Source organism: Malania oleifera, chromosome 3 (genome assembly GCF_029873635.1).
Source record: "Malania oleifera isolate guangnan ecotype guangnan chromosome 3, ASM2987363v1, whole genome shotgun sequence".
In the NCBI taxonomy this organism is placed as follows: domain Eukaryota; kingdom Viridiplantae; phylum Streptophyta; class Magnoliopsida; order Santalales; family Ximeniaceae; genus Malania; species Malania oleifera.
Window position 1 is genome coordinate 65,172,164 of NC_080419.1, and position 23,655 is coordinate 65,195,818.

The 23,655-nt window shown below is 33.8% G+C and overlaps 1 protein-coding gene across 1 annotated transcript in view; it reads right to left on the reverse strand.

Annotated features, from left to right (window-relative positions):
• Positions 1–1,505: 1,505 nt before the first annotated feature.
• LOC131151971 (prolyl 4-hydroxylase 1) overlaps positions 1,506–23,655 on the reverse strand; it is a 71,981-nt gene continuing 49,831 nt past the window's right edge. The window contains exons 7-12 of the mRNA XM_058103506.1: positions 21,612–21,686; positions 10,907–10,977; positions 10,762–10,813; positions 10,294–10,383; positions 8,562–8,654; positions 1,506–1,762 (exon numbers count right to left, since the gene is read on the reverse strand). Coding sequence (XP_057959489.1) covers positions 1,655–1,762; positions 8,562–8,654; positions 10,294–10,383; positions 10,762–10,813; positions 10,907–10,977; positions 21,612–21,686 — 489 coding nt within the window. The 3' untranslated portion in view covers positions 1,506–1,654. The remainder of the gene's footprint in view (positions 1,763–8,561; positions 8,655–10,293; positions 10,384–10,761; positions 10,814–10,906; positions 10,978–21,611; positions 21,687–23,655) is intronic.

Genomic DNA, 23,655 nt, shown 5'->3' on the forward strand with positions numbered 1-23,655 from the left:
TTTGGAAATTTGCTTTAAAAATCATTAAAATTTGTTGAGAATCCTAAAAAGTAGAGAAAATTAGGGAATTTTTTTAGGACCTTTCTTGTCTATTTTTTATCATTTATTTTTAGTGTATTTTGACTTAAGATGACTTTTTCTTGCATGTTCCAAGTGTATTTTATGTTGAAATGCGATTGCAGGTGTGTGTGTGTGTGTATGTGCGTGTGTACATGCTCCTATGAGGAGGGACTTGATAAAACGAGGTTATGTAGTCCTTAAATATGTTGTGCATGTTTACTTGAAACTATGTTTGTATGTATGACTAATTGCATGGTTTTTTTGTGCATGTTGCATGTCTGTCTTGCAGCTTAGTTTATCTTGTTTGCTTGCACGTCTCTTTTATTTTTTACATGTGCTAGTGTCTTGTTTTCATCTGAATAAATCGACATCCATAATGAACTTTTCTCTGATCTTGGGGGTATGTTTTTGCATACCTTTGAGAAACTACAGGTGAGGGGAGTTTTTATTTCATGCAAGGCCTCCCAATATCTCTATTTCAGGTAAATAAGACATCTAAATGGAACAAAAATACAATAAACAATTAATTCCCATGAGGATCATTAGGCATTATGTCTTTGCATGCCTTTGGGAATCTTGAGGTGAGGGTAGTTTCTATCTTCTCAAGGTTATCCAATATTTAAATGGTAATTGAATAAAATGAAAGAACTTAAAATTCTGGATCAGTTGAATTTGAAGGAGATTTTAAGCTAATCAAATACCGTTCGATGAATGAGGGTGTGGAGGGTACTAGTACCTTCTCGCATAACTGACCCCCGAATTAGATTTTGATGACATAGAGACTAACTAATCAATTGTAATCTCCAACAATGGTACTACAGGTATAAGACCCAACAAGATTCCACTCCTAGGATAAGAGAACTCCAACATAAAAGAATATGATAGATAAAGAGCAGAAGCTCTTTACCAAAAGCTAAGCATATGGAAGAGATACAACTAGATACTCCACCTGTAAAAAGACCAAAAGAAATTTTACTATGGAGATCATACAAAAAGTCTTATCTAGGAAGGGGATGACAACTTCCATGAAAGTGATTCTTGATTTAATGAAATATCAATTTTACTTCTATTTGTTCGTTTCCCAAAAATCTCCTAAAATCAAGTCTAACCAAGCAACCCTAGAGTGTTCAAAACCCTACAATGGTACCTAGATCTAGTAAATAGGGTATCAAAATTAGCTTGGATCACAAAATTGTTATTAGAATCACTAACTGTGCTCCTTTCAATTGATACACCTCTTGATTTGATTAAATAGGGCTAGGATGCTCCTTTCAATCACAAGGGATTTCCGTCCAAAAATCATTATAAAACCAAATCAATCACACATGGCTTAGTATTTCAACTACTTGTTCCTTTTAGACAAGTATCATAGCCCAACATGCACTATTTGGATTACAGAATTATTATTAAAATGCTAGGAAAACTATTTTATCTTAGTTATAAGATTTAAGGATAAATTATAGTTAATAAGCTCTATTAATAAATTTTCATCCATAAAATTCTCACATGCACTAGCCTTCAAAATTATTTTTGCTAAGATCAAGAAGAAATAAATCTATAGAAGAAACCCAACATTCAAAAGGTATTTAAGGAATCAGGATGTAGTTCTCTGCCTCATCCATTTGGTAGCCGACCACTTCTCTCCTGCCAATACTTTACATCCTCCATGTATGCTGTTTGGGTCTGATTGTCCATCTAGCCCCTGAAAGAACGAAGACAAGTACATAGATGATTTTTCCAAAAGTGATAGTATTAATATTTGATCGCCTAAAAATACAATACATCAAGCAAAATAATCGTTGCACCTTTTTGTATTGCATTTACTAGTCCATATCTAAAAAGCATCATTTAGTAATTTTTTCAACAAAAAAACATTAAATTTTGGGGAAAAAAATATCCATGACTACAGGGGGTAGTAAAGCCAAGCAAAAGTTTTATTCAACCAGTGGGCATAAATGAAAAGAGTTTTCTCATCTCCTAAGATCTCTCTAAAATTTTCTTTGTTTTGTTTTTTACTCTGATAAAAATGCTATCAATGTTATGATGCCTTGATGGGATAGAAACATCAAAATCAAAGCGAACTTCTTCATGGTCACATGGACTATGGCCTGTGTAGATGTGGTTTTCGTCTGGGGACAAACTGATTTTACTATAATGAATGAAGTTTTACTTGGGTATGAAAAGTTATTAAAATATATAACTTGTGTTTTTCCCATAGAGTGACCCATTCATCGAGGGAGAGAAACCACGAGAACAAAGCATATTGAACCAAAAGGAATAAAGCATATGGAACCAATCGTACCATAAGAGGAACATTGCTTCCTTACTGTCATGAAGGGAAGGAACCCTTAGTATGTTGAGATTAGGACCTATAAAAATTGTCTGGTCTTTTTTAACTCCTATCATGGAGAGAATAATGGACAATTAGCTCTTATATCTCGACAGGAGATCCACAAGGTGCTTGTAAGAATTGTCTTATGTTTTCTAAAACCATTTGATGGTTTGGAACTTGATGGCCTAGGGGTGAGTATGCAAATAACAGGAAAGAAAACGGGTGGTTTTTGGCCTAGACAGAAAGTCAATGAGGACATTCTTCTTTCCTTGGATATATTTTACTTCAAAATCCCATTCAGAAAGCCAGTCTACCCATATGAGGCGTTGAGGGTATGGAAAGATTTTTGTATTGAATTGTAACATTCTTGGAAAGGAAGACGTGGTAATAATGGTTGTCCTAGTAGGTGGAATTGGAATTTTATATCTCTTATAACTGCCAAGATTTTTTTGAATGTGGAATATAAATGTATTCTAAGGGGTAGTTTGGTATCACTATAAAAAATTACATACACGAAAACAGAAATGAAAACCAAAAACTAGAAACATAAAATAAAAACCAAAAACAAACAACCTATTTAGTTAATATTTGTAAAAATAAAATAAAATAAAAACTTAATTAAAAAATTCTTATTTTCATCTTTAAATCAAAAAAATATTATCAAAATGTGATTAAAATAATAAAATACACATTGGAAAGTACTATAATAAAAATGAAAATTATTATAATTACTTTTACTTGCTTGCGATGCTTTCAAATTTTACTTTACAATAAAAATTTTATGTACATGACAATGGTAAAATAATAAAAATATTTTGTTATGGGATTTATTATCATTTTTTAAAATTTATATATATTTATTTTAATTATATTTAAATTCATATGATCATTTTATTTTTATTTGAATTTAAAAGAAAATGAGTGATCTTATAAAAAAAAATATTTCTGAATATTACAATTTCAATCAATAGGTTGTCAGACCAACTAAAAATCATAAAATCTAATTTTCGTTTTTTCACAAACAACTAAAAACTAACATAAACAAAAAACTAATAACATAAACATATTTTTATGGTCTACTTTAATATGCAAAAACATAAATAGAAAATAGAAAACAGTGATACCAAACAGGCCCTAAGTTTTTGAAAATGACTTGTAACCGCTATCCTTTTCTTTTGATTTCTTTGAATTGAAAGGCTCATCAATGTTCATCCTTGCTATCTATTTGTAAAATTTTGGTTCCTTCTGATGGGATTTGGAGGGAAAGTAGGTCTTTTGCCATTTTTTTGAGTTCCTACTTAACAATCCCTAAGAATTACTGAATTTGTATTATTGGAGGGAAAGCTGGCCATCAAATACAAAGAATTTGATTGAAGCTAACACTATCTTCTTCTTCTTTTTTTTTGTGAAGGCAATAATATACTACCTGACCATTTAAAAAGGTGAAATCATTAATAGCTCCTCATTTTCTTGGTCATCTTTTTAAGAAGAGGAAAATGTTATCAATGTATAAAAGGAATTATGGATGATTGGCTGAAGATCTTTACCATTGCCTTCTAAAAATATGATTGAGCATTTTTTAACCCAAAGGGCATAACCATCCACTAATAATGGTGGCTTGGTACACCAAACTTTGGCTTGTAATTAATAACCAATCTTAATTTCCCTCAAACTTGTTCTATTGTTTTGTTAACATAAAAGGTTGCACAAGCCCAAGTCAATGAAGTCTCCTTTATTAGCTCTTCATTTGAAGTTGCATCAATTCCTGCTTTGCCAACAAATAATGGGATGGATTCATGCCTATATCGTTGTCCTTGGTTGGACTGATGTCTTCATTTTTCTTGAAGGATAGTCTAACAAAGAAATCAAGGTTTAGCGAAAGGGCATTATTACATTTATGAGCTTAGATGACTCTTGTTGCATAATTGGGTTTTTATGGACTCATATGGCTAGAGTATGTCAATGAACCCTAGGACCAAGGGAGGAACCATTGTTGAGGTTTAATCATTCCTTTGAGCATCCAAGCTTTTGGGAGTTTATACAGTAGATCAAAGCAAGGTCATTTCTTATTAATGTGGATCCAAGGACTTGATGCTTTATAGTTAGTTTGGGGAAAATTCCAATAAGAATTGGTTTTCTAACTTTTTCAATGGCACATTTCTCTCCATTGGCACTGATTTGGGTAAAAGTGAAGGATTTAGAATTGTAGTGGGTTGAACCAATGTCAAAGAAGGTGATAACAGGAAGAGGTTTTTCATAGGTATTAAGAAGGTGGACCTAGGTTGTCGGGACAACTTGTGAGACTGAAAATTGGATTTCTATGATCATCTGCAATAGTTCTCTTTCTAACACAAGAGATGATTGATACTGAGGTTCTTCATTTTCTATTTCAGAATCTTTGAAGTATAAGCAATTGATTACCACTTTTGCGCCTTCTATTCTCAAATAAGGACTCAGTTTGACATATTAAGGAGTACTTCAATACCCGATTCACTACCTATATTTCTAAGTTTGGTATGATCAGTGAGTCAGTGCCCACACTCCATAACAAAATGGAGTTGTCGAGCAAAAAAACAAACATATTCTCGAAGTAGTCTTATCCTATTGTATCAAATGAATATTCCCAAAGTTTTTGGAGTGATGTCATGCTCACTGCTTACTCTCCTTTGTCCTTGGTCTTATATTTATTTAGTTTTATCCTTGGTTACATCCTTTGTTAATCAATTAAGTCCAAGAATGGATATTAGATCCTTGTGCTATTAAATGTATATTTATGTGAAACTCTTGTACTCAAAAGGCATATCGATGTTACAACCCTACTTTACATTGATTCTTTGTCTTCACCACCTTCTTTAAGCTTATCGCATACTATTTTGATTCCTTAAATCTTGCTGACTTTGATGAGTCCCTTCCTCTACCTAACCTAGATTCTATACCTAGTTCTTCTGCATCTTCTTCATCTTCTTGCCATTTGGATTATCCTAATTTGCAGGTGTACACATGATGACAATGCATAGGAGGAGGGCTCCTCCACCCTCCGCTTCTACGCCTCTTTTTCCCTTGTCTAATGATCCTATTTCTAAATGTGTTGATCTTCCTATTGTTGCCTCAAAAAGGTACACGCAATCGTACCCAAAATCCAATCTCTAGTTTTGTTTGTTATGATTGCTTATCACCCTTATATTACTATTTTATTAGTGAGTATCTTCTATAGCTCTTCCAAAATCTGTTTCTGAAGCTTTATACCATTTTGGTGGAGGACTGTAATGGTAGGAGGATGCATGTTATATAGGATAATGATACTTGGAAACTGATACCTCTTCGTTTTGATAAGTTTGGGTTTGTTGTTATAGTTAGAGAGGATGTATATTGTAAAAGTCAATCTAGATAGTTTAGTGACTCATTTTGTTTCTGAGGGATATACTTAAGTTTACATAGAACGACACATTCTCAAACTTACCTAAGTTTGTTCATTCATCTCCTTGTCACCATATGTCATTGGCATCTGCATAAGTTTGATTAGAATACGTTCTACATGGTGATCTTCAATAGGAGGTCTTTATGGAGGAATCACCTGAGCTTGTTATTCAACAATTTTGTTGGCTCAAGAAACTCTTGTATGGTAAGCAATCTTCTAGAGCACAGTTTGAGTGTGGTCTTCAATGAGGCACAATAGGTCACTCTATATTTTACCATCACACAACTTTTAATAGGATTCTACTTATTATGTGTGTGGATGATATTTTGATTATTGATGATGATAATCGAGGTATCCTATAGCATTTTTTTAGAAACTACTGCACCTCTACAATATAGGTGTATTTATTTGTATTTACTCTTTGAACTTACATTATTATATCTATTAACAATTTCTAAAGTTCCATAAAAGTATTTCATGCTTTACTACAAATTTCAATCATTTTTTAAATCGAAATTAAAATTGACATTGAAATCAAAATTTTCATTGAAACTTCCGTACTTTCAAACTTAAAAATTTTAGCCAAAATGAAATTTGACCTTGGATGAGACCAAACTATTGGGATCCAAACCAATCAATACACCCATAGACCTAACAACTTTGTGTCAAATGTGGGTGATTTGCTGGCTGTCCTTGGAAGATACTGAAAATTTTTTAGAAAGTTTCACCATTTCACAGTGACTTGACCTGAATCATCTTTCACTAGTGTTGTGACTTGTGAACTAGTTTCTTGATTCCTTAACAAATAATTGAGATGCAATCATTTGTATCTTGAGATACCTAAAAAGGAGCATCCAACAAAGGTCTCTTATATTGAGATTATTGGGTCATGATTATGTTCAAGAATATATAGATGCAAATTGGGCTAGGTTGCATGCCAACAAAAGATCTACAATAGGGCATTATATTTTTGTTGATGGTAACTTGGTATCTTGGAAGAGTAAGAAGCAAACTTTGATGGCCCAGTCGAGTGTTAAGTATTAGGCCATCACCCACACTATATGTGAGCTTATTTAGAAAAAGAACATGTTAGAAGAACTTGATTTTTCACATTATCAACCTATGGAGTTGATGTACTATAATCAAATTGCTCCAACCCCATGAACAAATGAAAAAAATTGAAGTTGATCATCACTTTGCTCAAGAGAATATGCAAAAAGTATTACAATGACTCAAATGAAGTTTGAACTCCAACTTGCTGATTTATTCACTAAAGACTTACAAGGTGCTCAAGAATCCATTTGTAACAAGTTGGAAGCATATGATGTCTGTGCTCTAGTTTGAGTGGGGGTGTTACTAGTTACTGTAGTTAATTAGGGTTACTACTATGTATGTTTTGTGTTATTGTTGTGTTAGTGTGTTAGTTAGTGCAGACCATTTATCCAATTCTTCAATGGTAACACCTAATGCACAAATCTCCCACCGCTGTAATAGGATCTAGGGATAGCATGACATACAATTACCTCCATATTTGACGAGGTCGTTTCAATGACTTGCACCTATGATCTTTAGGCTTGGCTGTGACACCTTATCATTGTAAGAAGCACGCATGCTAAAAAAATTAAAATTATTTTTTTCTCATTTAGAGAGAGTTTGTTAAGGTACCTAAGGAATTTCAATGGTGAATTTTAGAAAAAAAAATATGTATGTAGTAGGTATATGATGTCATTAAAGATATATATGATGAAGTAATGACTAGCATTAGGAATAAGGTGGGGGGAGTAGGGAATTTCCAATCACAGTAAGTGCACATCAAAGATCTAATTTGAGCCCTTGTATTTTCGCTCCAGTGATGGATAAACTTACTAGGAGTATCCAAATTGAGGTTTCATTGTATATGCAGTTTGCAGATGATATTATCTTGATTGATGAAATTAGGGGTTCAGTAGAATCTAAGTTAGTATTATAGAGAGAAGCTTTAGAATCTAGAGACTCTAGGATAAGTAGAAATAAGACAAAATATATGAAATGCAATTTTAGTCACAATAGGTCCTATATTGGAGAAGGTTGAACTGCATGGTGAAGAAATCAATAGAACTAGTAGATTTTGATACATTGGATCTATTATGCAAGTTGAACATAAAGTTAAAGCAAACTAGGTAAAATGGAGAAATGTTCTAAGTGTGCTACGTTATCGTAGAATACTCTTAAAATTAAAAGAGAAATTTTATTGGACGATTATAAGACCAGCTATGCTATATGAATCAAAATATCGGTGACTAAGAAAAAACATATCCAAAAAGTAAAAGTCGCCAAGATGAGAATGCTAAGATGGATGAGTGATACAACATTAAAAGATAAATTAAGAAATATATTTGCAATAAGTTAGGCGTAGCTCTTGTAGAAGATTAGATAATAGAGGGACAACTCAAATGGCTTGGGCACCTACAACATAAGCAAATAGTGAGCCAATAAGGAAGAGTGAGTTAGTTATTGTAAGGGAATATAGAAAGTCTAGGGGTAGACCTAAAATAACTTGGAATGAGATAGTAAGAATTTAATATTCCTGAGTTTGTCAAAAGAAATTGTCCACGATAACATAAATTGACAAAAAAGGATTTATGTGACCAACCCCACCTAATGAGACTTAAAGGCTTGGTTTGTTGTTGTATTTGATATCTACTTCTATTTTAGGTTGCACTAGGAGAACAAAACGTGCAATATCAATAGTAACTAAAGAAGAAAACAAACCATGCTCCAAAAAAGCACTGCATCTCCTTTAACTGGTTTCACGGACAACCCTGCCATTATCTCTCCACCACATTCACATTCTACAGAATCAACCTGAGATCATTGACAAATTAACATACACCATGGGATAAAAATATGTTCACAGCCATTTAATTAGGATGTAAAGGTACACTAATTAATAACAAACAAATTTCACAAAAGAAAATAGAGATAAAATTTAATTGTCATACAAATAGATTTTGAATATTATATTTTTTTATGATTTATTCTATAGATCCATTATATACAAAAAGTATTATCTAATAGTCATTTATTTAGAGTGTTTCATGATTTTATTTTGTATTGAGATGTTTTATGAATTATGAAGTTTTATATATTTTAGTAAAAATAATTTAGATCACATTTTGAGGTTTTGGAAAGAAAACATATGTAGCAATATATTTGTTAAAATAAGCTTACTAATAGAAAAATAAATTCATGGAAGTGACTACGCCTGTGAGGGTTATGATTATTACACCATCATATGTGCAAAAGCAATTTCAATTATCCATTAAAAATATGGTAGCATTGAGTTCACCTTATTTATCTAACTTAGTGCAGTTTTAATTGCTTTACAAATGAAAACATTTATTATATGCCATAATCATCCTAAACCCAATAGTTGCCCGAATTGAGGTAGTCATTTGAAGGGATCTGTGCTCAACAACTATAGCAAGTGCAATATTTTTATTTCTTGTTTAATCCATCTTTGGGATATTACCATTTTTTGCTTGATAAATATTCAATTGTTGCATGTGTTAGTGCTTTATAAAACACATTCTACAACACCAAATATTCTACTGCAATTTAAAACCATTTCCGTACCCTTAACCTAAGATGAATTTCAAATATACATTTTACAATGTATTGCAATGCTACTGACAAATCAATTAGCAACTATTAAAGTTTTTGTGCATCAAAATTTGGGGAATTCGAAAAAAATACTACTTTAATCCAAAGTACAATGAGATACATATGGAGAGATTTTACCGAGAACAAGATTGGTATTATAGACCCTAGACTGTAAAACAGTGAACAATAATATAAATCATGTCCAAGGATGGTGGTAATGACTAACATCTGCGGTTAAAATAACCAGGTAAATTCACCTGCACACACACAGGATAATTTTTTTACTTTCAATTCATTTGTTGTGTCACTGTAGTTTTTAATCATTTATTTTTTTTAAAAATATGCTTGCTTTAAGTTCACCATACACTTCTGAATTAATGTAATTTTAATCATCTTGATACATTTATAATGCCATGACCAACGAAGAGCCAATGGTTGGCCGAATTTACATGGTCCACTGAACGGGTCTGTGCTTGACAACTAAGCTATTGCAAGTGCAGTATATTATTCTTGTTAAATGAAACATCTTAGGTTAACCAATTCATTATTATCATTGAGCTTGAAAAATTAATTGTTGCATGTGTTAATGCTCCCCTTAAGACAACTTTCCACAGCATGAATATTCTACTGCTACTCTAATAATGTTCAGTGTCCATATCTGAGTGGTTTGGATCTCTTGCTGTAGATTTATAACTCCTAACGTGTGAAACAAGAGTTAGTAAATTGCATACATATTTATAACAGGCAATGGAACTACAGATTGTCATGTCAAATGCAAGTACATACCTCAAGAATAATAAAAACAACTGAACTTAAAAGCCAAAGTCCAAATTATAATTACCATAGGGAAGTAAGTTTCTCCCCCCTCAACATTGTCACTTAAATACATAAGCATTGTTGCAATTCGCTGACCACCACGCTTCAAGTTAAACTGTAATTTAAAAAATAATTGCACTCCTTTAGCATGGTGCTAAAACTGTTAAATTATATTAATTAATGACCAGTACAAGATTTCTATACTATTATCAAGTGAAAAAACTGATGTGCTGGACTTCAATTTTTGTTTCAGCATATTCCCTAGTCACTCTTCCAAATTGCAGAAAGGACTACTAATTAAAATGAACATCACTCTTCCAAATTTTGTTTCAAAATTGTACTTGGACTTTGTTATCTGAAAATACTCAACATTTTTCCATCATATTTATCTCTGTTAAATAAAGCTAAAGAGTCCCCGAAGCACAAGTGTGTACATGGGGACTAGTTGGAAATGATAATATATAGTAATCAAACTGTGGGAGGAGTAACTTACAGTATCCGAGAAGTAGTCATGATGTGGCTTGTAAAATTGATTTTTTTCATACCTGTGCTTCTGCAGATGTTAGCCTTGATACTAAAACAGATTAGTCTTCCTGTTCATAGGAGTTGATTAACAAGCAAATACATAAAATCCCCACCTTAAAACTTGAATAAGCTCTCCGTTTTCTACTGGTATTTGAGAATAGACAGAAATTCGCTTTTCAATTGCCTGCACATGCAGGAGACACAAAAATAAAACGTTTTATGAAGAAACTGTTTCCAACAAGGAGAAAATCTCAATGAATTTCTTGAAATGTCAATCATCTCAATGAATTTCTTGAAATATCGATCAACAGAACATGCTAAATCTAAGAAGTATAGAACATTTTTTTTTTTTCTTTATAGAAAAGATGTTTTATTGCAGAAGAGATAAAAAAACAAAAAAGGAGCACAAGAAATCTTCGTTATAAAAGATGAGAACTAAAAAGAAGAAACAGAGAACCCCTGAAAACAAACTACCATCCAATCACACAGAAGGCAAAAAATAAAAGCCCTTTTAAACAACCAGTTGCAAAGCCCACAACAATAAAATATACTGCATCCTATCCCAGAAAAGCATAGAACAAGACATCTTTTTTTCCATGAATGTACAAGCATTCCTCTCCAACCAAATATCCCACAAGACAGCAGACAGACCCAGCTCTCTCAACACAATCCAAATAGATTGTTCCAAAGCCTCCAAGAAAATGAACAATGAAGGACTAAGTGTGAAGCAGATTCTGAATTTCCAAAGCCAAGCAAGCAAACATCCAGAGATAGAGCCTTGAAAGGACTCCTACTAACACATTGAACTTAACTCTATTAAGAACAACTAACCAAGAAAGCCTTAATCTAAGTGTGAAGCAGATTCTGAACTTCCAAAGCCAAGCAAGCAAAGATCCAGAGATGGAGCCTTGAAACTTGAAAGGACTCCTACTCTGCAACACATTGGTCTTACTCTATTAAGAACGACTAACCAAGTACAGCCTTAATCTTCGAGGGGACTCTAGCCTTTGAAGTGACACAATGAAGCATGAAAGGAAGATTTTCAAGGACATACTCCCAAAACAAAAGAATTAAAAAGATTCGCAAGAATTCTCGTCCAAAGAGAACCCACAACTGAAAGTCCTCCCGGTGGACACACAAATTCCTTCCAAGCATAAAATAAAGAAGTAGCTCCAAAATACACTACCACAATCCCTGAAAAGAACATCTATATTAGCATCCCACCCATTAACCTACATGCCAAATTTACTTTTAATGACTATGCCAAAAGGAATTTTCCTTGCCAAAATCATTTTTACACATTAAATCAATGTTTTTAGACACCAAATTCCCAAGACCCCCCCCCCCTCCCCCTCCTTCCTAGACCTAAAAACAATTTCCCAGCTAATCAAATGATAAATCTCAACATTTTCTATCTGGTACACAAGAATCTTAAAAAAAAAACAATTGATAGCGAAGGATACTAGAGCTAGAAGACAAGCCTGAATAATGGTAATCCTCCCACCTAAAGAGAATAAAGCACCCTTCGAACCATCTAACCTCTTAGCCACCAAATCCACTACATAATCCAAAATCTAGCGGAACTAGGGTTACCACCCAAAGGCACTCCTAAATAAGTCAAGGCCAACATAGGATGACATATCCAGCTACTGCAGACAACTCCAAGGATCTAGACTCACTCAAGTTAATACAAGCTAAACCACCTCCCCAAACTGATGTTTAAACCTTCTCAAACAATTGTAAAATAGTGAGCACGTTTATAAAAGCCTCCTTATGATCTAAGAAAAAAATAGTGTCATGAACAAACTGAGGGTTAGAAACTACAACCCCCTCCCTGCCAACCCTAATCCCTCTCACAAGCGCACTATCTACAGCCTGATGAACCAATCTACTGAAGATATCCACCACAAGAACAAACGAAAAAGGAGAAAGTTGATCCCCTTGTCTAACCGCCATCAAATACCTAAACCACGACTTTAGTTCTCCATTAATAAAGACAAAAGAAGAGGCGTTCAACAACATCCCCTCATCCAACCCTGCCATCCCTCACAATGTTGTATTTTCCAGTACATCATTATGGATTGGGTTAATCTTTCTGGTGGGTATCCTTAATCCCCTCATCTCTTAAACCTACTTAATCTAAAAAATTCCAACTCACTCAAACATAAGCCTTTTCCTAGTCCACTTTAAACACAAAACCACTGTCTTTCAGCTCCAAACATCCCTAACTACCTCATTAGCTACCAAAAATAGCATCCACAATCTGCCTCCCATGCCCCTCCCTCCACAAAAGCACTTTGAGCCTCAAATATTGTATCACCAAACTCAGCCTATTAGCTACAACCTTAGTAATTAATTTTATAAAAACTTATAACTAGACTAATAAGGTCGAGAAGAAGTAACTTTCATATACCTATTCTTCTTAAGCACCCAAGTGAGATAAAAGTCGAGTTAATACTCTTACACAAAATCCCATTAAAATAAAACATGAAAAAAAAAATCCTCAAAAATCTTCATTAAATCCTCCGCAACCATATCCCAACAATTTTGAAAGGAAGCCATATTAAACCCATCTGGGCATTGCGCCTAGTGCCTTAACCCTATCCATCCAAACACAACCACTCTCAAAAGACATTTCCAACCAAACTATCTTGTCTCTACAACAAACTCCATTCTAACCCTCAAACATAGGCTACACCCATCCTCCTATGCAAATAAATTACCCCAAAATATATATATATATATATATATAAAAACTCATTAGCTATCAAACTAGAATCAGTAGTAATCTCCAATCAGTAAGTAAACACCATCAACCCCCCCCCCCCCCAAAACCCCCCGCGGCGGCACAGGGGCCTTTCTTCCTTCTTCAATTCCTCAATCATATACTTTCTCCTCTTTCCATTAACCAATCTATGGAAAAACATTGAATTACAATGAACCTCCCAACTCCCAAACCCATTTAAATTTAGTTTTAATTCCCAATTCCTTGTTTCCCTAAAAATCACCTCCTCAAACTCATTTTTTGACGACACCCTCGTAGACTTATTGCTCTTCTTAAGATTCCCTTCTTCTTCTTTCCTATCGAAAATATCAAGCTCATCAACATGCTCATTTTCTTGACCATAATATCCCAAAAATTTCAATATTCCATTTCTTTTACCCTTTTTTGAGAAACTTGAGATTTTTCATAAACCAAAAAACATTCCGAACCCTTCTCAGCTTCCTCACTCCAAATACTCCTAACTAGGGACTGAAAGGACTTGTGCCAAGTCAGATATTTCAAACTTGGATGGAGGAACCCCTTTAATTTTTCTAGAATATAAAAAAGGGAAATGATCCAACACTCCTAAGAGAGATGGGAAAACTCCCTCTTCCCACTCTTTACAAAACAAGAACCTATCTAACCAACTAGTAGCTGATCCTCATCCCCACGCCCCCCCAAAACCAAAAAAAAAAGAGAACGAAAAGAAAAGAAAAGAAAATAAAATAAAGCATTACCTCAAGAGAGATCCTGCAACCCACAATCCTTAATAAACCCATCAAAATTTTGCAAAATTCCAGTAATAATACATCCCCTATTTTTCTCACCAGGGAATCTCACCACATTAAATCCCTCCCAGCAAAACCCACCAAGGATAACAACACCCAAATACCGCATAACTCATCCCAAAAAAAGGACCTAAGAGCAGGCCTAATAGTTATGTGCTCAACACATAACCATGCATAAGAGAATTCTAAATTGCCATGACATCTAATATCATTGAAAACAAACTCTTCCACCCAAATTGATAGAAAGTGATGCATTTTTATAATGTAAAGATAAGAAGTCCAGCTTCAACAAACACATCCATATTTTCTTCCTCTCTTATGGTTGAGGCTTAAAAGTCATATATATGGGCAAACAGATTAAAAAAATGTATAACTGAATCAACCATACAAACGAGTAGAGCCTCTTGCCAAGTAATGTGAAGATAAACATGTAACCTTGCAAAGAGAAAAATCTATCCCAAAGAAATTAAATATATATATATAAAAGTATGTTTTAAATATTGTTTTGCAAATTAAGCAGAAAGGGTTTGTGGAGGGGAATTCCTGCTTAATTATTGTTAGTTTTTCATTTCTGTTTTTATGTTCTTTTTTATCAAAAAAAAAATCTTTTTTTTTTTTTTGCAACGGCTAGATTCAAAGCTCACTTTCACCATCAAATTTATTCAAGGAATGGGACAGCAAATCATTCCTAGAACCTTATATATCACTGGAACAATATCTAGGAGGTTGTTGTCTTTGATCGCTCATTATGTCAACATGAACTCTATCTTTTCCAAAATATTGGAAATTTCCCAGCAGTTGCCACTGCCGCTAAGGGTTTTCACAAAGATACGGTTGATTCCAAAACCCAAAGTTTACAAATATGTACAATTCACCTAGTGTCAACAAAATCAAATAACCATTGCAAATATGAAGTACACATATAAAGCTAATGATGAAGTTCTGCTTAGAGAAGTGCTATTATTAACTTTTCAGTCTAACTTCCCTACAATAGTTGGGGATCAAATCTTCTTTATATAAAATATTGTTATAATTAACATTCTGGTACCACATGAGTAGGCGCATGTTTTTTATTTTTTATTTTTTTTATTTTTTTACGTGGGGGAATAAAGGTATTTAAAAATGAAATGGCAATCAAGGTTTAGGAAAAGTATGACACTACGCTTTGCAAATAAATAATATTGAGTTCCTCATTCCAAACAAATTAACCACATCAATCACTCTAGTTAAAGTAGCACTGCAGAGGGAGAGAGAGCAGAAAGAGAAGACTCCTTCAAAAACAAAACATTCAGGGTGCCAACTAGTATGGATAGAGGAGATGCCAAAAAAGAAAACATTCAGGGTGCCAACTAGTATAGATAGAGGAGATGCCAATCTGCTATGTTTCTCTTGATGAATAATAAAATTCACACAAAAGATACAAATGGAAGAAACCTGTGTAAATAAGATATATATGTAAAGATACACTCCCTAAGGTCCAAAAAGGAAAAGAAATCAACAACTAGAAGGAACTAGAAAATAAAAGAAGGATTAATATGAGGGAAAAGATGGTTGAGTAGAGATCCAAATGAAAGGCATCAAGGGAAAAGAAGCCTGTGAACTACAAATGAATTTCCACAGCCTATGGGAGGCTATTTATTTATTCCTTTTAAGAATATTATTTCTTGAAGGAATTATTGAAATGATTTTGGAGCTTGCAATATATTACAACAACAAACCTTTAGTCCCACTAGGTGGGGTAAACTACAGAAATCATTTTCCGTCAATTCATACAATCAAGGGCATTTTCCTCGGACAAGTTAAAAGCTATTAAATACTTCCTCACTATCTCATTCCATATTATTTTAGGACTATCCATACCCCCTTCTACTAGCAATAACAGTAACTAACTCACTCCTCCTATGCAATATTTGCCTTGCTTTGTAGATGCACAAACCATCTAAGTCACCCCTCCCTTCTCTTATCAACCCATCCTATGTATAGCTTATTGCGAATATGTTCTTTCCTTAACTTATCCTTTGATGTTATACTACTCATCTACCTTAGCATCGCATTTTGATAACTTATACTTTTCGGATATGTCGTTTCTTAGTTATCCAACATTCAAATCTTTATAGCATGGCTGATAAATGTCCTATAAAAATTCCCTTTTAATTTTAAGGGTATTATATGATCACACAACACGCTCAAAGCACTTCTCCATTTTACCTCACCAGCTTTTAACTCTATGCATTACATTTTCTTCAATTTCTCTTTCAGATTGCATAATAGATCCAAGGTATTGAAATCTACTAGTGCTATTGATTCTTCACCATGAAGTTTAACCTTTTCTCCAATATTCCTCCTAGTATAACTGAAATTTCATTTCATACATTTTTGCCTCATTTCTACTTATCCTAAAGCTTCTAGATTCTAAAACTTTTTTCCATAATTCCAACTTAGATTCTACTCCACCCCTAGTTTCATCAATGAAGACAATATCATCTACAAATAACAAACACTATGGAACCTCATTTTAGAAACTCCTAATAAGTTCATCTATCACTAGATCAAAAAGATAAGAGTTCAAAGCAGATCCATGATGTACACCTATTACGAGTTGAAATTCCCTAGTCTCTCCACCTGTGTAGTCTTAACATTAGTTATTACTCCATCATACATATCCTTAATGACATTAGTATGCCTACTACATACACCCTTTTTCATAAAACCCACCATAGAACTTCCTAAATACCCTATCACAGTATTTCTCAATGGATTTCACTAGGTCAATAAAAATCATATGCAAATGCCTCTTCTTTTCTCTAAATTTTTCCATTAATCTTCTTGATGATAAATAGCTTCTATAGGACCCTCATAGGACCATAGTCTTCAATACCTTTCTAACAATTCATCGTATGTCTTATAAATTTAATTCCTTGATAGTTATCACAATATTAAATAACGCCTTTGTTTTTTTATATAGGTAATTCATGTGATTTTCCTCCATTCGTCTAGCATTTTCTTAGTTTTTATTATTGTGTTGAATAAACTAGTTAACCATATACTTCCATTACCCATAGGCATTTCCAAACTTCAATTAGGATGTTATCCGGTCCTATAGATTTCCCACTTCTCATGTTTTTTACGCCATCTTAACTTCATTAACTCTAACTTTGCAAATAAATCTTAGATTTTAGCCTTTTCCACATTTGTCACTTTTAAGTTTAAGCCTCTATCTAGTTTTCATTAAACAACTTATTAAAGTAGCCTCACCACCTCTCTTTATGTCTTCTTTTTTAACCAAGACATTATCATCCTCATTCTTTTTACATTTGCATTACCTAAGTCCTTGCACTTTATTTCTCTAGCTCTAGCAAGTTTAAATATGTCTCTTTCCCATTTTTGTATCTAGTCAAGCATATAAATTATCATAAGCTCTCTATTTTGCTTCACTAATGGCCTTTTTTTTGCATCTTTTCTTGTCTCCTCATACTTTTCAAAGTTTTCTATGTTTTTACATTTTTGCCATGTTTTATATCAAATTCTTTTGTCTTCATAGCCTTTTGGACATCTTGATCCCACCTCCAACATTCTTTATGGGCCAAGAATCTTCATCTAGATTCACCTAAAATCTCTTTGATATTTTTTAATAGAGCTAGCCACCCTACTCCATAGATTGTTTGCGTCTATCTTATCCCCTATTGTCCAATCACCCTCTGATAATTTTATCTCTAATTTGTACTATATATTTCTCCTATCAAATTCCACTTAACTAGTCCTCTCGCATTAATTTATGTTATTCTTTCTATTCCATTTGTTAGTGCATATATCTAACCCCAAAACTCTATGTTGTGTAGTCAAAATTTAACTATGATTTTTTAAATAATAAAAGAATGTATATTAAGAAAGAGAATGAACAATCATAGCAAAGATACTAAATCCTCAAAAAGTAAAGGAAACAAACAAATGCAAAAATAAATAAAATAAAATAAACAATACAAAAAGAATAAATAAAAACAAAACAAAAACATAAACTGCCAAAATCGGCCAAGAAAACCCCTCTTTAATCCCTTCCCATCTTAGTTCACCAAATACTTCAAATTAGCTAATTCCCTCTAACAATTCTTCACCTTAGATTTGCCCTTGTCAAGTCTAACTTCATTTCCTCCTTGATCAAACAACATGAGGCCCTAGTCATCAAGTAGGGAGTTTCAAGGTCCTTCCTAGAAATTTGTTGAACTGGAGCAGGCAGAATTCCATTCTTTACCTTCTGTTGTTCTTTAAGAACATCATTTTCAAAAATATTAGTTCGATCTAAGCCTTCTAAAGGAAAGGGAAGCACATAAGATAAATCCCCAAGGTAATCAGTAGAAGAATTGAAGAAAAATCCATGCTGATCCCAAATATGATCCAAAAGTAAACGCCTTTCACATTCAAATAACTACTCCCTACGCTATCCTCATCTAAAACATACCCCCTTCTCTTATTGTCCTTACTTGATTTAGCCCTCCCGATTGCCTCCTACACTATACTTACAACAACATCTTTGGAATCTCACTTGATAATTTTATGTGCTTTCTCACTAGGCAATCCTCCCTTATCTTGAACAAGTTTCTTGCATTCAAAACACATTTGCACTTCATTACGAAGAATGTAAACCTTTCAACTCCTCAAATTATTCGAACTGGTTCCCTTATCAACTGGATTTCCAACTAAGCTAAAAATAAAGTCCTAGGTACAAGAATTAAGATGCTTAGAAACAAAACCCCTAGATTCATCCTTAGAACCCTACTATTATCATTCTTCTCCTAAAGAGGAGAAGCATCATCCTCTAGAAAATCACAAAAGTTTTTAGAAACTTGCCTTTCTACTTCATCTCTTGCTCTTTATTGTTATCAGAGCATCTCTCCTCATGACCACCATGGATATTGTTTGAAAAGGAGCACAACTCTGAACTGATCAAAACATCATGAATCTTGCTCGAAGATGAGCAAAATTCATCTTGCTTTTGCTTTGAAAGACATGATCTCCCATAACCACACACGTCTTAAGCGAAAGGGCTTCATTATGATTGAGGATCTATAAATGCTTTTCGGCCTGCCCATTCATTTAGCCCATCTTTGTCCTACTTACTTTCTTCCTCACTAACCAAGCCCAATATAAAGTCATAAGATTGCTCTTGAGCTTCCTTGACCAATAAGCCCAACAAAGATTTCAGTAGGCTTTTATTGTTTTCAAACAACTAGCCCAAATCTATATTGATCAACAAAGACCCAGGCCCAACCCACTTGATCTTTGTCATCCCGTTAACCATGCATGGAACCTTAGCAGTCTCTGATCTCAACTACCCATCCAGAGCCTTTTCCCTTAGCACCGTAGATCACTCAGGCATGATGGACTAAAAGAATTCCACTTGCATTTTACCCCCACAATGAACACAAACCACCTCCCACACACTCTTAGAAATCAATCGACGTCCACTAAGCACCTATGCTTCATGATACTACCAGGCTCAAGGATTGATTCTCATAGGTCTTCTTACTAATGATTCCAATAGAGCCTGGCATAACAAAGCTCACCAAAGCAACAAATTCATCCCCAAATCGAGATCACCCATCACTTTTTGGTCCTTCAGGAACAGAAGTGGAATACCCTTTACCCCTCCATCCATGCCCTAATTCCAAGAACTTCCCTACTCTACTCACATGAATACCCATTCGATAATCAACATAAACCACCTGGAAGCTTCAAAATCCCTTGCTCGACCTAGTAGCTAGAGACGAGAATACCTAATAAAAACCATGTTGATGCAACTAAATAAAGTCGTACCCACTAATTGTTACAGTTCTTGTTAAGAACAAAAAGAGCTCCAACATTCCTTGCTCTATCCAATCTTAGACCAAAGGACATCCCTTTGATCCAAACTAAACAAACCCCCACCATCAATAATTAATGACATCATGGTATCAAGCGAAAATCAATGAGCAATTGCACAAGAGAGAATATCATCGCAAGAACCCCCTCTTTACATGATAAATGATCTCCCTTCCTAGTTAAGAAAAATCAATTTGGCTTTTATTTTGTCCACTCTTGAAGATTGTTAAGTGTTTTTATCTCTTATTAAGAGTATTCATATAACAAGAACATATGATATGGTGAAATCTAAGATCACATCATCGAGCTCATTTTTATCCGCACGTCCATGTCCTCCATGTATCATCTCTTATAACCTTTGTTGTCCTTTCAAATGTGTGCATTCCTCCTATAAATGTTTTCTCAAACCCAAGTCCTTTGTAAAATACTATCCATATTTTCCCAAAATTGTCCTTTAAAGTTTTCTGCTAAATCTAGTTAGGGGAGTATATGCACTAATATCAGTTCCACCTAAAAGCATAAGCCTTAAGGTTGTGGGCCGACAATGTATATCAAGCCTTAACAAAGTTGATTTGACAATTGGCATGTTTAACTGCTTGCAGTAAAATATAAATTTTAAGACAGTTCATACAGAACTGCAGAAGATGATGCATTGATAGTAATTAATGTGTTTAATAAATCAAGAACAATTTGACAATTGGCATGTTTAACTGCTTGCAGTAAAATACAAATTTTAAGACAGTTCATACAGGACTGCAGAAGATGATGCATTCATAGTAATTAATGTGTTTAATAAATCAAGAACAAACTCCTTGGGTCACTAAAAAGTAAAAACCTATTCCTGGATTGGAAGAATATCATGAGGCATTAAGGAATGGAAGTTCAATTGAGACATATCTACAGGGAAGGGTAACCAAGCTGCAAATCCTTAGCAAAATTAGACATTATATTAAAATAAAAGCGCAAAACAAGGATGAACCCCATTCTTTCTAAAGGATCTCGTAAGGTATCTTTGAAGATGCTTTGGCAAGGATTTCTTTAAGGTAGCATCCTGTCTAACAACCTCCCACCAAGATAATAATAATAATAATAATAATAATAATAATAATAATACTAGACAACACATTAACCAATGATTTAAAGGTTAAAAAGGAAATAAACAATGAAGCATAAAAAAAATCCAAACTATAATAAAATTTTCACTACCTAATAAAAGCATAAGCCTAGCAGTATTATGGCTACAACTACAATTGACAAAGAAGACACAGCACCACACCATAAAGAAAAGTGAAGTGCATTTTGCCTCTTTTTCAGCAGTTTAAGAAAACAGATATCCATCAAACATAAATGCATACATTATTAAAAAAAAATTAAGGGGATTAAAGAAATAAGGTAAAATCACTGTACAACCTGTACCATGGGATACTTCCTCTCCTCATGGCTCAAAAACATACCAGAGCTTGTCCTAACTTCACTCGTAATCCCCTAAAAGTAATAAATAATCAATTAGAAACTAAATATGAGACATTGGAAAGAAAAGTAAAAAAGCCCCTTAAAAAAATTCACATCGGATTGCAAAAGAACATGATTAAACACAAAATAACTCCATACGACTTTCTATACTAAGCATATAATAGTTTTATAAAACATCCTTATTTATTCAGCTTCACATCACAACTTTGTCAAACAACACCTTAACCAATATGAATAAAAGAGTGCAACTGCAAGATACTAAATATTTCAATTTCAATTTCAATTTCAATTATCCAGGATGCATACAACTAAAAATTAAAAATTAGGTTGACAGCAGTCCAAACCCAGCAAAGGTGCCTAAGAGCTGCAGAGTTTTTGTATACAAGGCAAACCATTCTTATTAACATCTTTTTCAGAAGACATCTTAATTAAATTTTTTCAGGCAGAAAAGAATTTACTGTAAAAAGAAGAAAAGAACCATACTCAAGATCAACAAGATGATACTGGCTCAAACTTGAAATTCCACCCACTGTCCAAAACTGGGGCCAATATACATGTTAAATTTATGTAAGTATATGCAAACTTCATGCCATAATATATAGACAATTTGCAAAGGACTGAAGTATCAGTGAAGAAAAACTGAATCAATATTGTTAGGAGGTTAAGTAGAAATATTTTGCTAGTAAATAGGTTAACTATTAAACAGCAGGGTGTTTATAGGTTAAAGAGTGATCAGTCTGTTCTCTCTCGTCAAGTTAAAAAAAATTCATCAGGTTAGAAAGGAATATACAAACCAGAGGATAAGAAATCTTCCCTTAAAAATGGAAGAAAAAAAAAAAAGAGAGAGAGAGACAAAATCCCTACAACAAAACAGCCAATCCCAGAGGCCAAGAAACATGTTCCTTTAAAATAACCAGCTGATAAGCCCAAAGGGAGAGAAACTCTAATACCATCCCAAAGCAATCATAAAGGCATCCTTTTCTCATGAAGATCCAAGTATTTTGTTCCAAACATAATCCCTGCAACACAGAAAAAACTACACCTACCCACAAAGCCTCTAAAAGAAATAGAAACAAAACCTACCACTGACTTTGACAAACCCAATCCTCACCAAACCTCCACACAAACAATCCATACCAAACACGCCAAGAAAAATTACAATGTGGTCAATAACTATCAAGACTTAAAGAATACATATCCAGATATGCTGCCTTAAAACGCCTCCTACTCAGCAACAGATTGTTAGTGTCAACTCCATTTAAGAACTAACCATATAAATATGCCTTAAAAAGGAAACTCTAGCTGTTCAAATTCAAAGATGAATACAGAAAACCCTACTAGAGCAAATCAAATGATTAAAAGGAAAAATCCTAAAGAATTCAAAACCCACACCCGAAATACATACCCATGGCAAAAGGATGACAACCCTCCAAGAAAGAAAGCAAAGAAAATCATTCCTCCACTTCCTGATCATTCAAATTTCTCTGACAATGGATATTCCAAAAGAACATATAACCATCAATGATCAAAAAATACGAAATACACTTTTTATGAACCATGGAAAGAGGAAAAGGAAGTGAGAAAAGATTAAATAGAAAAGTATCACCTGCTCAAATTTCCTTCCTATGAAAGCAACACACCTATAAGCAGTAAGCACTCACAAGAATATCATACCCATATCTGCATCCCAACCATGCAAAGTTTACTTACCTTTTGTGCCAAAGGGAGTTCAACTCTAAAGGAAACATCATAATTGTCTTCACCTTTTGACCTACAAACCACCTCCCACCTAACCTGATGATCTCTATTCTCCCCTACCCTGACAAAAAGTAATCTTTTCAATTTTACTCACTACCCTGAAGAGAATTCTAAACAAAGATAATAATAAGGAGGGATCACACAAGACAAGCCTCAATAAGAGTAATACATGCCTAAAGAGAATAAAGCCCCCTTCCACCCATCCAGATGCTTTTGACACTTC